The sequence below is a fragment of the Thamnophis elegans genome, chromosome 2 (assembly GCF_009769535.1).
Source record: "Thamnophis elegans isolate rThaEle1 chromosome 2, rThaEle1.pri, whole genome shotgun sequence".
NCBI classification, from domain to species: domain Eukaryota; kingdom Metazoa; phylum Chordata; class Lepidosauria; order Squamata; family Colubridae; genus Thamnophis; species Thamnophis elegans.
The window spans coordinates 107,631,827-107,644,851 of NC_045542.1; the positions used below are offsets into that span (position 1 = coordinate 107,631,827).

At 35.3% G+C, this 13,025-nt stretch overlaps 1 protein-coding gene across 1 annotated transcript; it reads right to left on the bottom strand.

Annotated features, from left to right (window-relative positions):
- Positions 1-1,862: 1,862 nt before the first annotated feature.
- LOC116523992 (centromere protein P-like) lies at positions 1,863-12,793 on the bottom strand. Its single transcript, XM_032239086.1, has 7 exons — positions 12,626-12,793; positions 9,825-9,976; positions 8,509-8,663; positions 7,138-7,229; positions 5,073-5,161; positions 2,904-3,000; positions 1,863-1,997 (listed from the first exon to the last, which is right to left on the bottom strand). Exons 2-7 carry the CDS (start codon positions 9,959-9,961, stop codon positions 1,863-1,865), a joined length of 705 nt encoding a protein of 234 aa, XP_032094977.1. The 5' UTR covers positions 9,962-9,976; positions 12,626-12,793.
- Positions 12,794-13,025: the final 232 nt, after the last annotated feature.

Genomic DNA, 13,025 nt, shown 5'->3' on the forward strand with positions numbered 1-13,025 from the left:
CTTAATGAAAAATCCAAGGAATATGGGGCCACAGACAGATCAAACTTCTGATGCTTTCTCAGTCAATGTAGATACAGATTGGATAGGAAGGGCAAGCAACAGCTGAACGGATGCTAGTTTGAAACAGTTGAGTTGTTGAAAGGCCAAACAAGGCTATGGCTTCCTGCTGCTGGCAGGCACAGCTATTTATGCAAGAAAGAACCAATATAATACACAGGGAGATAGGCTGAAATTGCAACATAGATTAAGCAGACCTTCCCAATTCAACTTCTGATGATGATGAAAGAAGATAATATCATTTAAAATATATTAGCAATCTGTTCTAATCTTACTGGCAAATGTCATTCATGAAATGTGTTTTAAGAAAAAAGTGAGCCAAGCTTATTAAAAGCGTTTATCACGCTTATCAAAATGAAAGGGAAAAAAACACCAATCAATTTATATATTATAGCATAAAAGATTTTGCTTAAATGTTAGCCTGCCTGCCACATCCATTTGTGGAATAGGGCCTTTTATGTGCATTGGGGGTGAGTACAAGTTTAAAAAAGTAAAATAGATCTCTTAAATCTTGAGGATTACACAGCCTAATCTTTAATGAATTTGTGAAATTTGTCTCCAACCAACCAACCAATGTGGCATAGTATTTGCAATATGAATAAGTAACATTTTTGAAATATTTGTTGTATTTAAAGCATATTCACTTAACCAATATCACAATTTTGCTGTGATATCTGAATTGTAATCAGCTGAATTAATTCATAAAAGTCAGCTTAGTTGATTTCAACATAGCAATCAAACAATTTGTATGCATGTATCAGATGAAGGTTTTTTTTCCAGAAATACCAGCAGTAAGTATTATTTGTACTCATTCTCATTCTTTGCATATGTTTGATTAAGACAGATATATTATTTCTGATTTAATTATTCACCGATATTGAAGACTATTTTACAGCCATGAGCCTTTGCTGTACCTATACACTTTTAGCAATTTAAGATATCAGACTTCAATTATATGGTGAATTTATATGATGTGAAACCTTTACAGAGATTTCTGATTGATTTTAGTCTGCATAAGCTTCCTGTTGTCTAGAATTCTCCATGCCTAATAAATAATTATAAAGAAAAAAGGCTTACTATTCTTTTGTAGATGTCCTACTTATCAGACAGTGAAATGATAAATTGCTGTAGTTACTTCATTTGTCCCATCCCCTACCTCCCACAACACCTGAGAAAATCGGTCTGTTTGAATTCTTCCTACCATCAACAGGATTAGGCTACATTTTAATCTTCCTTCCTGCCTTCATTCAACTGAAATCACATGATTCCCCATTCCTCCTACTGTACCTTCTATGGTGATTCTACAAGATATTCTCATATTAATCACTCTCTGATATTCCAAGCAACAATTGGATGCTCTTGAGTATACTGTGGATAACCAAGAAAATAAATAAATGGAACATGGAACAATCTAGAGTTTTCACTCAAGGTACACATGACCAGACTGATATTACCATATTTTGGGCACATTATGCAAAGACCCAACTCTCTTGAAAAGCTATAACTCTGGGAAAGATGAAGGAAAGACAAGAGGGTAATGAGAAATAAGGCTAATGAACTTGTTTACAGCAGCCATAGAAGCACATTGAAAGGTTTGAAAGTCCTAGTCATCCTGGAAAAGGTTGGTCTATATGGTTCTGAAGAATTTACACTAACCCGATGACACATAATTAATCACATTTTTATTTAGGCAAGCTAAATCTGACAGAGACAGGCTAATGCAAATACCTTTGCACATGATCTATTGAAAATTGAATTTGATTATTAATATAGTAACACCCCTGGTGATACAACTCAACTGGCTTCTAATTAGCTACAGTACTGAGTCCTGTTCCAGAGTGTGTTTTTGACATGTAAGGCCCTAAACCACTTGGGATCAGAATACTGGAGATACTGCCTGTACAGACACAGAACTGATCTGTAATTACAATTTTGTACAGCTAAATGTAATCATTAAAACATTAAACTTATCAGAAGTCTTGCTGTGTGTACTAAGAATGACATACTACAAGAGTCATCTTGTAATTACTCAAAGTAGGGGCTTCTTTACCTTGAGTTGTTGCAGATACATTCAGAATGTTCTTCCTCCAGAAATTCATAAGGCACCTATTATTTAGTTGCAGTGGCAATGCAATAGCCAATAAGGTTTATCTGAGGCGAGGTTATTACTAACCAGAAACTTACCTATATAAGTAAGTTGATGAATTATTTTTACTTAGTGAGATATGTGAATATAGATTTGGTTGGCATCTGTTCTGCAATCCTTTTATAACACTATAAAGGCACAGTTTTTTCCATTTAAAAAAAGCCTGAGATGTACCTCTTTCTGCTATCCTGCTATGTTGGTGACCCAGTTGTATAGCATCTTGTGATTGTTAAATTATTTTTATGAATTATTATTTTATACTTACATTTTTATTTCTTGGTTATTTTAAATTGTTTTATATAATGCCCAGAGTTGATCTGATGATGGTAGTCCAGCTATATAATAAATAAATATACAACGTAATATCTAAAATTGTGGGTTTGCCAAAATATTATTTTAAAATCTATACTGGATGAGATAAACTTTCTGGCCATTCTTTTTAACACAGTTCTCAGACTAATAGCACAGTACTCAAGCTGATGTTTTGTATAGTCATTGGGAAAGGAAAAAAAAACCCACAAACTTCTACCTAGGAAATTATAAACAGTATAATTTTAAAGCATTGCATTCTTCATAAACTTATATTACTTAAATACTCTTAATTTATAATATCACAGTGATATATTAAATCAATGGATCACTACACATTCATTTAACTCTACTAATTCATGCACCAAAATTAAAGTTTCCAAAGTACTACCTTAAAATGAGCGAACGTACGTTCCCGATGTTTACACCATTCAGAGAAACAAGAGAGACTTCTGAAGAACAGGCAGAGATTCCCATTTTCTTCAATCCTAAAATGCATTAATATATATCGATTATTTTTTCTATGGATAATTTTCCATACTATTTTTCTAAGCTCTTGAATACATAAAAAGTGGCAAAAACTATTAGTCTGAAACATTTTTGCAAAGTTAAATTTCTGAACAGTGCCCTTAAGCTGTAAATGTTTTAAGATCATTTGTTACTTTAATAATTCTTGATAAGTTAAGGCTTCGTTTGTATGTAATAATTTTATTTATATATTTAAAACATTTATATAGTTGCCCATCTTATAATCAAATTGCAGTGTATATTCTTTCATCATTTTGCTTTATATAATCGAACATCAAAGTAGTCTGCAGCAATATTAATAATAAATTTTACACATACCTAACAAAGACATATTAGCACCATATGTTAGTGCTTCAAAAGCTAAATAAACAGTTCAAAAGACATATAATTTTGTCTCCCTAATTTTACCAACCACACTCTCTTCCTCCAAAGGAAACTAATTTGTTTAACAAATACTGATTTTGGTTTCTTCAAGAGATAGTTATTAAAACAAAGTATTACTTAGCATGATATTTTAATCAGGTCTGATTGCATTTACATGCCATGCTATGTATAGTTTACTAATAAACCACAATTATTAGGTTTATAAAATCAAACAAGCCACATTTTGGCTTAGGGGATGCTGTATAATTTCTAAACATGCTTTTTACGAAATACAACAAACAATATTATGTCTCCCTGATTTACTGGAAAGACAAAACAACAAACGATTGAACTTTAAAAAGATACAGAAAAACTTTATACAGTGCTTTAGCAACATGGTTATTTAATAATTACATTGCCCACTCCAGGCTTAAGGTTAAAATAGCAGGTGACAATTAATACATATTATGTTTAAATAGCAACAAAAGAGAAGTTATCTGTGTTCAGTAATTCAAAACTAGCATAATTTAATTGTTATTATTAACATGATTTGGATATTTTGTACCATTTCCTTCAAAATTAACACTTGCAAGAACAAGTGTTCCAGAGCATTATAAGATCAGTCTAAAGTCACTGTACTAAAAATCTAACTAAGCAAAAGCCAAATGGCTGAGTATTAAAGTAAAAATATGATATGAGAGGTCCATGCAAAAGAGACTATCAGCCAGCCCCAAAAGGAACAAAAAGATTCAAGCACCGCTACACCAGCAATCAGCACCCACATCAACATACAATTTAATTCCAAGGTTAACATCAGACCAACAATCAAATAAACAATTCTCCATTCAAAAAACTGCCACAGAAGCCGAAACAAGCAGCCCAATCAAAGAATCTCTAACCCACCCACCCACTCCCCAACACTGACAGGCAAGCCACTAGAATATAAACTGACAGCAACAGCACACCTTACTAGCACTGATGATGTTGCCTAGTTTGGGTAATGAAATGTCAACAAGAAAAAAGCTCCGAGAGCACCAAGGACCACTCACGTCAACCCTGAGCTACAAATATTCTCCTTTAAAGTATGATAAGAAAATTATAGATAAAAGGAGGAATAAAGAGAAATATATCGACTACAAATATATAACTCTAGAATGAAAGAACCTGTTAGCATGTGCCTACTCTAGTAAGATTTGCTTAATCTTTAACTTCTGTAAAAGGCTGAAGGAAAGGAAAAAGAAGAAAACAGTTTAGAATGTAAGGAAGAAAAGCAAAAACTGGATGTATTGATTAATGTTTAAAGAAGACTGGCATGATCAAACTAAGCCTTCAGTTGGCTTCTCACCATGAACCATTAGGAAAAAAATCTTATCTAATACTAAATGGGATGAAAGGTCAATGATTGTCTCAAAAAGACGTGGTATATTCTTAAAAAGGTTAGGTTGGTGTTTGATTGCTAAATATTTCTGATCGTCACATTTTGTATATTTTTTGTATGTTGTCCAGAGTCCTGGCTTAATAAATCTTATAAATAAAAAATAACTGCCAACCACTGCTTTTCAGTGCATGCAAGAAATTTAAATTTCTTTTTCTCGCAACATAATTTCCCTATGATTATTCCCCACCTACACGCCCAAGTAAGCAACATGTCAAATAATTGAAATCTTACCTTGACACAAGGTTGCTTAAATCACAGTGCATGTCACATTCTGTTATAATATTAAGGTCAGTTACTATAGCTGAAGCATTTCTGTTCATCTGGGGAAAGATAGTTTATTAGTGAAAAAGTGAAGAACAAATCAAATTTATGAATAAACCTGTCAGAAAGTCACAGCTTACTTAATACTGTATTTAAATATAAATGTTATGAGAAACTTCAAATGAGCTTGAGATTTGAATGTTCCCCAAAATAACTGCCAATTGGTAGAGTATGATCAAGTTGATTATAACATAGCAGCAAAGAGCTTCTGAGAATGCATCCAGATTTATTTATTTATAAAATTTATTGGCTGCCCATCGTACCATAGGAAAACTGTGAGCAGCTGTCTTAAACACACACACACATTGTGTGTATACAATAAAACCATAAACAATTAAAATCAACATCAAAACAAAAGGGGAGGGGCAGAACAGGATGGGAAAGGAGGGATCAGTTGTTACTCAATCAACAACCTTCACTGTGCTGTGTTTATGCACTTTCAAATATACACATTTTCAAGCTCTTGAAAGGATTTTAAAATTTGAAAACTCATGGTCCAAAAAGTAGGTGCAGGAAGGAAAACAACAAAACTTATGTGATGTTTGTAGATATTTGACCATGTTTTTTAAGGGGGGGGATCATTATTTTCTTTTTCTTAAACTTTCTTTTTATTATTAAAATCACGTTGTGAATTTATAATGCAATTTTTGGAATTCATATTGAGATATTTTGTGTACTGTATTCTCAAGTTTAAATTCCCAGAGTTTATTTTATGGGATGTATTAAACTCAAACAGGACCCTACTTTATTATTTCATCAAAATGTGATAGAATGTGGCATTTGCAAAGAACTGTATTTAACATTTAGATTTTAAAGTATATTTAATCTAAATGCCTATTTAATTTATGAATCCAGCATGTTTAGTAGCCATTGCCATACTTTATATTGTCAAGTTTCTAATTACCAGACAACAACAAGAACAGGCAATTAACTCGGGATTATTGTTGCTAAGATCAATCTTATTAAGAAGGCACTGACTGCCTGTATGCATCTTCAAAGGAGTTCAAGGATTTTATTATGTATATACCTGTATTCCATTCCAAAGATTTAAAGAACTAAAGCAATTAAAATTAAAATTAAAAATTAAAACAAGTGGATCCTTTAGAAAAAACAGGGAAACGGAAGAAAAGGAAATACAAAACATTTCAAAATGCCAAGACTTTTCATAGATGTTTATGGACTGTAGATACATGCTGGAGCCTGGGCAGTGCTTCAGATTCAAAGGAAAAAGGATGTTGTATTACAAGCATGCAAACATTTCCTATTGGCCACTCGGTAATCCAAACACATCTTTTTCTGGGATCATGCTGCCACTATGGAAGGCAAGCCTAAGAAGAAATGCCACCTACTGGCATTTTAGATTTAGTCCTTGCTTATTTATCAACTTATTTAACATGTTTCTAAGAAATCAAGCATAAGAATACATTTCTAACTGAAGTATTACTAGAACTTACTTTTGTGTATGTTTCCAAAACAAACAGAATACATTTAAGCTGTAAGTTTTGGCAAAATTGTATTTTTGTGCAGAATTTCAGGTTCTGTTTCTTCTATTAACTTTTTCCTGTCAAGATAACTGTAAAAATTATACAGTTAAAATAATTAGGAAATTTATGTCCTCATCTTCCTCTTTCTTCAACTGTTTATCCTGCTGTGTTATGTATTTAACCACATGAAGATTCGGCTTACATTAATCCAATGTAAATAGTATTAATTCTCAATCAAATATAAAGTACGAAGCTTGGAATAAAGTATTATGTGGTATCCAAAAATTATGCATTAGTACAGAAATACAATATTTTAATACATATTCATCAGCATAAAATTATTAACCTTTTCAGAAAAATAAATCAATGTATCAAAATTACACTAATAACCATGGATAGCTTCACAAGAAATGTCACAAATTCAGTTTGTTATACTAGTTATTGAAGCTTAGTAAAATGCTCTATTTTATTTTAAAAACATCTTCCATTACCTGATTTTCTTCCGTGAGTTTAAATTCCAGCTGAAATGAGACTGACTGACATTTTCCTGACACCTTATAATTTTGAATAGTTTTAGATCCATCTGTAATAAAGAATATTAAAATACATAATCATCTTCAGTCATACTTGTTCTTTATGGACCAATAACATTTGAAAGCTAACCATATTTAATATAAGATACATAGTCAGTTCATTAAAGCAGCAGTCTGTCTAAAATACAAATAGGCAGTGTGGTGACTTTGGGCAACAATGTGGCTGGAGAAACTTTTTTTTTTTTTTTTAAATTAAATTAGGGAAGTTTTCAGACTTCAAACTATAACCTCCAGCAACTTTACAAAATACCTCTGGCATTTTAAGACAATGAAAATGACACATAGCTCAACTTGACTACTTTCTCTGGAAACATGTCTGCTTGCTTAAAAAAATATTCAAAGTTTATTGGTAGAGAACACCAGTGACTATAGGCAGGGAGCAACCTCACAGAATTGCTTTCTGTAAATTTAACTGGCCACATCTACCATAGGTTGTTCTGTGAATTAAGTGAGGTCCTTTTAGCAAACATGGTCTCAAAAGTCCAAGTAAGTCTTCCTGAACAGAGCTTAGTTTTAAATATTCTGTTCTCTGGGAAAGGTAGTAAAACTGGTGGTGGTATCAACACTCCACAGCTACTTCTGTAATGCTGATTAACTGCATCCATTTCAATTGGACTTTTGGCTGAGAAATGGTACGAAGCATGCTTGTATCACCTTGGCAGTTGAAACAAGATTGGTGGATGCAACCCAACCTAGTTCTTGCAGTTTTCACTCCTCCTTCCTCTGACCAGGTGTGAGAATGTACTTGGTTCCCATGAGAAAGTATTTTATTTTGGCTACAAAACTCCAGCTATCTGTAATCCCACCTCCCTATCCAGTAGTGGGATTCAATTTTTTTTACTACTGGTTCTGTGGGCATGGCGTGGTGGGCATGGCATGACTTGGTGGGCGTGGCAGGGGAAGGATTCTATAAAATCTCGATTCCCTCCTCCTCCAGAGAAAGGTTACTGCAAAATCCCCATTCCCTCCCAATCAGCTAGGATTGGGGGGAGGGGGGCAGGGATAGTCAGAGGTGGTAGTTACCAGTTCTCGGAAATACTCACAAATTCTGCTACCAGTTCTCCAGAACTGGTCAGAACCTGCTGAATACCACCTCTGTCCCTATCCCTCAGCTCCAGAATGGCAACACTGAAGCTCCAAGATGGTTTCAGTCAGGGTTGACAATGGCAAAATCAATATTTGAGATTAGGAATATGATGTTGAATCAAAATAATGTATGAAGTGTGAAAAAAAAGTATATAATACTGTGACAATCATTAAAATACCTACTTTTTTCCACAAGTTTACGTGAATAATGTGTAAAGAAAATGCCTGTAAATTTCATTATAAATGAGAGATCAGCTTCCAAATAGTGGAGTTCAGTTTCCTGATCTGGAGATTTGGATTGCTTCAGTTCTTCTTCAGGCTTTTTTCTAAGTAATTTCCTAAAGTAAGAAAAACTGTTATCAGCTAGATCCGAATGAGAAATCTCTAGTACATTGGCATAGAAACTATGTTAATGAACAAACATGAATGGGCCTAGGACTGAAGAAGAGATGTATTTTTATATTACAAGTAGATGATACACCATGTAACTTACAGCTCTTTCAATGCCCCAACAAGTACAACAATTATTCTCTTTATATATTTTTGAGAGGTCAAGTATCTTCCAATTGAGGCCAAAACTCTTGCAAAAACCAGAATATAATCAACTCATCTATCAATTTTTACTAAATAAGATTACTCAGTCCAATTTTTTGGAAATATTAATGCAGGTGTACTAAATGAAGCTCTCTGTGGATTTAATTAAGGTTGAGGAATGGAATGCTTTATTTAAATTCTTACTAAAGCTGTTTTAACCCATAAGAGATCTGGTCTCTCTAAATATGGATTCTTCAGAAGATGTGAAGTTGAATAAAAATTATTGCACAATGGGTTTTGTGCTACCCTGATTTAGGAAACCAATTTAGGAAACCAACTTAGTAGTATCAAATCATTAGGTATTTTGGTCAACTTCTGATATCTAAACATCACAGAACTCTTATGCTATTATGCTATAATGTTCCAAAATCCCAAATTTAAAAAGACTCCTTATATTTCATGGATGGAACAATCTAACTGCTGACCTACCTTTTATGCAAAAGGAATGAAGTTTTTTATGCAGATAACTTTATACACAATTATATTTTTATGTTGATTAATTTAATAAACCCTCTTAAAATTTCTCAGCTTAAGGAACATAATTATCTACAATATTTTGAATACCAAGATTTTAGTGTAATAATCATAGGAAAATTCTTAGTAATTGCAAGCCAAATACATGGTAGCACCTACTTGGACAATAACATTCTCCCCCACCACCAAAGATCTAGATGGAGTTGACTCAATTGGCCTTTTGTTGATTCAGCAGACCTTGCTGTTTCCCAGGCATTTTGGTCAGGAGGGTAGGCTAACCATATTAGCCATATATTTTTATCATTTGAGAGGTATAATTTAACACCCTATTGCTTTAATTGTTGGGTCTTAATCTTTGTAGTCTGCCCAGTGTCACTTCAGAGATGGGTATCCATGTACATTATTTAAATAAACAAACAAAAATTACTTACATGATCTCCATTATTTCTGCCTCAGTATATGCCATTGACTTGTGTTGACAATGTTCATATTCTTCTGTTAGCATTTTAATTTCTTCTTCCAAAGATTTAATTTCATCTTCGCAGGCCTGAAGTTCATTGCTATTCATTTTTCAGAAATCTTCCTAAAGAGCAAAAACTAATATAAATACAGCATTTAGGCAACTTTTTTCTCCCCTTTTCCTAACTTAAAGATTTCAGTTTGTCTCCATCAGTCTGCCAAAAATAAAGAAGCATTATTATTATTATTATTATACAATTGTATCACAGCGGCCAGTTGTTTCGCCGGATTTGGCATTGGTTACTAGTCGGGCCCCACCCAGGGGCCTAGGACGTCGTAACGTATTTTCTTAATATGCGTGCAGATCCAAGCAGTGCGGCTTTTTGCATTTGACTGATGGTGATTTTGTCAATTTTTAACTGTTTTAAATGTAATTCCAGTGCTTTTGGAATAGCACCCAGTGTGCCAATTACCACTGGAATTACCACTGCTGGTTTGTGCCATAGTCGTTGAATTATTATTATTATTATTATTATTATTATTATTATTATTATTATATTATTATTATATTATATTATGTGCCATAGTCATTGAATTCCGATTTTTAAGTCCTGGTATTTTGCAATTTTTTCATGTTCCTTCTCGGCGACCCTGCTATCACCTGGTATTGCGATATCTATGATTGTGACCTTATTTTTCTCAACCAGTATGATGTCTGGTGTATTATGCGCCAGTATTTTGTCTGTTTGTATGTGAAAATCCCACAAGATCTTGACCATCTGATTTTCAGTGACTTTTTCAGGCTGATGTTCCCATCAGTTTGTTGCTGTTTTAATATTATAATTTTTGCACAAATTCCAATGGATCATTTGTGCTACTGAATTGTGCCGCAATTTATAATCAGTCTGCGCGATTTTTTTACAGAGTATGTGATCAACAGTTTCATCAGCTTCTTTGCAAAGTCTGCATTTGGCATCATCAGAGGATTTTTCGATTTTGGCCTTAATGGCATTTGTGTGGATAGCTTGTTCTTGCGCAGCCAGGATTAGTGACTCTGTTTCTTTCTTTAATGTACCTGTTGTTAACCCTAACCAAGTTTGTTCACTGTCCACTTTATCTTTTATTTTTTCCAGAAATTGGCCATTATTATTATTCAATTGTATCACAGCGGCCAGTTGTTTCGCCGGATTTGGCATTGGTTACTAGTCGGGCCCCACCCAGGGGCCTAGGACGTCGTAACGTATTTTCGTAATATGCGTGCAGATCCAAGCAGTGCGGCTTTTTGCATTTGACTGATGGTGATTTTGTCAAATTTTAACTGTTTTAAATGTAATTCCAGTGCTTTTGGAATAGCACCCAGTGTGCCAATTATCACTGGAATTATCACTGCTGGTTTGTGCCATAGTCGTTGAATTTCAATTTTTAAGTCCTGGTATCTTGCGATTTTTTCATGTTCCTTCTCGGTGACCCTGCTATCACCTGGTATTGCGATGTCTATGATTGTGACCTTATTTTGTTGGCTGGTCCACTTGTAGCCCACTTGTCGACGGATGTCCAGGGACCCCAACATCCCTTGTTAACCCGCGCGACGACCGATGCGGTATAAAATTTTTATTCGTTTCTTTCATATTGTATGGGTTGGCGGGGTTTTTTTATGGGGCCAGTTGCCAACCTGACCCCAACCCTCCTCCTTTCTCATCCGGGCTTGGGACTGGCAACGGCGGAGTTATTATTATTATTTGCTTTCTTGGAAGATTAATGTAGATTAATCTAGTTTAATTAAAAGAAGGACTAGAGGTGACATGATAGCAGTGTTCCCATATCTCAGAGGCTGCCACAAAGAAGAGGGAGTCGAGCTATTCTCCAAAGCACCTGAGGGTAGGACAAGAAGCAATGGGTGGAAACTAATCAAGGAAAGAAGCAATTTAGGACTAAGGAGAAATTTCCTGATAGAACAATTAATCAGTGGAACAACTTGCCTCCAGAAGTTGTAAATGCTCCAACACTGAAAGCTTTTAAGAAGAGATTGGATAACCACTTGTCTGAAGTGATGTAGGCTTTTCCTGCCTAAGCAGGGGGTTGGACTAGAAGACCTCCAAGATCCCTTCCAATTCTGTTATTCTATTCTATTCTATTTTCTATTCTATGATGTGGAAAGCTATACTTGAAGTACCATTAACAATTTATAACTTGAGCTTGTTTGGAGGTTCTAGCAGGGGAGCGCAGCTATTGTATACCCTTGACCTTCTATTTGGGATGGTTGTCCTCTTCCACCGAACGTGCAACTTAGGGAGGGACGCACATGGAGCGGTGAGGGAGGAAGGGGACACCCGCCTAGCCAGCCAGATCAGCCGAATCAACCCTGGCGATCAATGGGGTGACAGATGTCGCAGCCAGATCGCCCTCACATCCAACAATTTATACCTATTCTAGGGATCACTGGGTTTTAAAATATGAATTGTAATACTTTACGCCAGAAGCAAAAGGGTGATTCATATAAAATACAATGCAGGAGAGTTTTCATTAGGGCAGTCTGTGTTTGCTGGACCACGACTTCCAACTCCACAACTGAAAAGCAGACTTTTCAAAAGCAGTCAGAGATGTGATGCCAGTAACCTAATCGCCTAAGCCTGGGGATCCTGCAGGAAGAAACAGTTGGGAGTTTGGGGGGAAAAGAGGAAAAAGAGAAAAACACTCCAAATCTCTGTATTATGCGAAGAAAGGCCTGAAAGCAAAACAACCCACAGCGTGATATGCTTACACACTACAGTACCTTCCCCGGACCAGACCCCGCCGATCGTCCTCGAAGACCCGCCGACCAAACTAGCCGAAAGCCACACTCTGCCTCTTGCGCCGCTTCGAATGAGCCGCCAAAGCAAGCCGTCTCGGGCGCTACTATTCTGCAGAATACAGAGGGGGGGAGAGGAGACGGAGAAAGACAAGAGAGGCTTCGATACTGAACCGGTGGTAGGTTTTCTCTTTTTATGGGTGACGTTACATTAAGTTTTACGCTACTCGGCCACAAAGCATTTCTGCAGCGCAGCATAATGGGCCTAGAAACTCTTTTCTCTTCATATCTCCCATTTAACTCTATCCGATAGTTCGATCCAACTGTGCCGGGAGGGGGAGGAGAAGGGGGGAGGATCCGACTAAGAAAATGAGAACATAGAGCT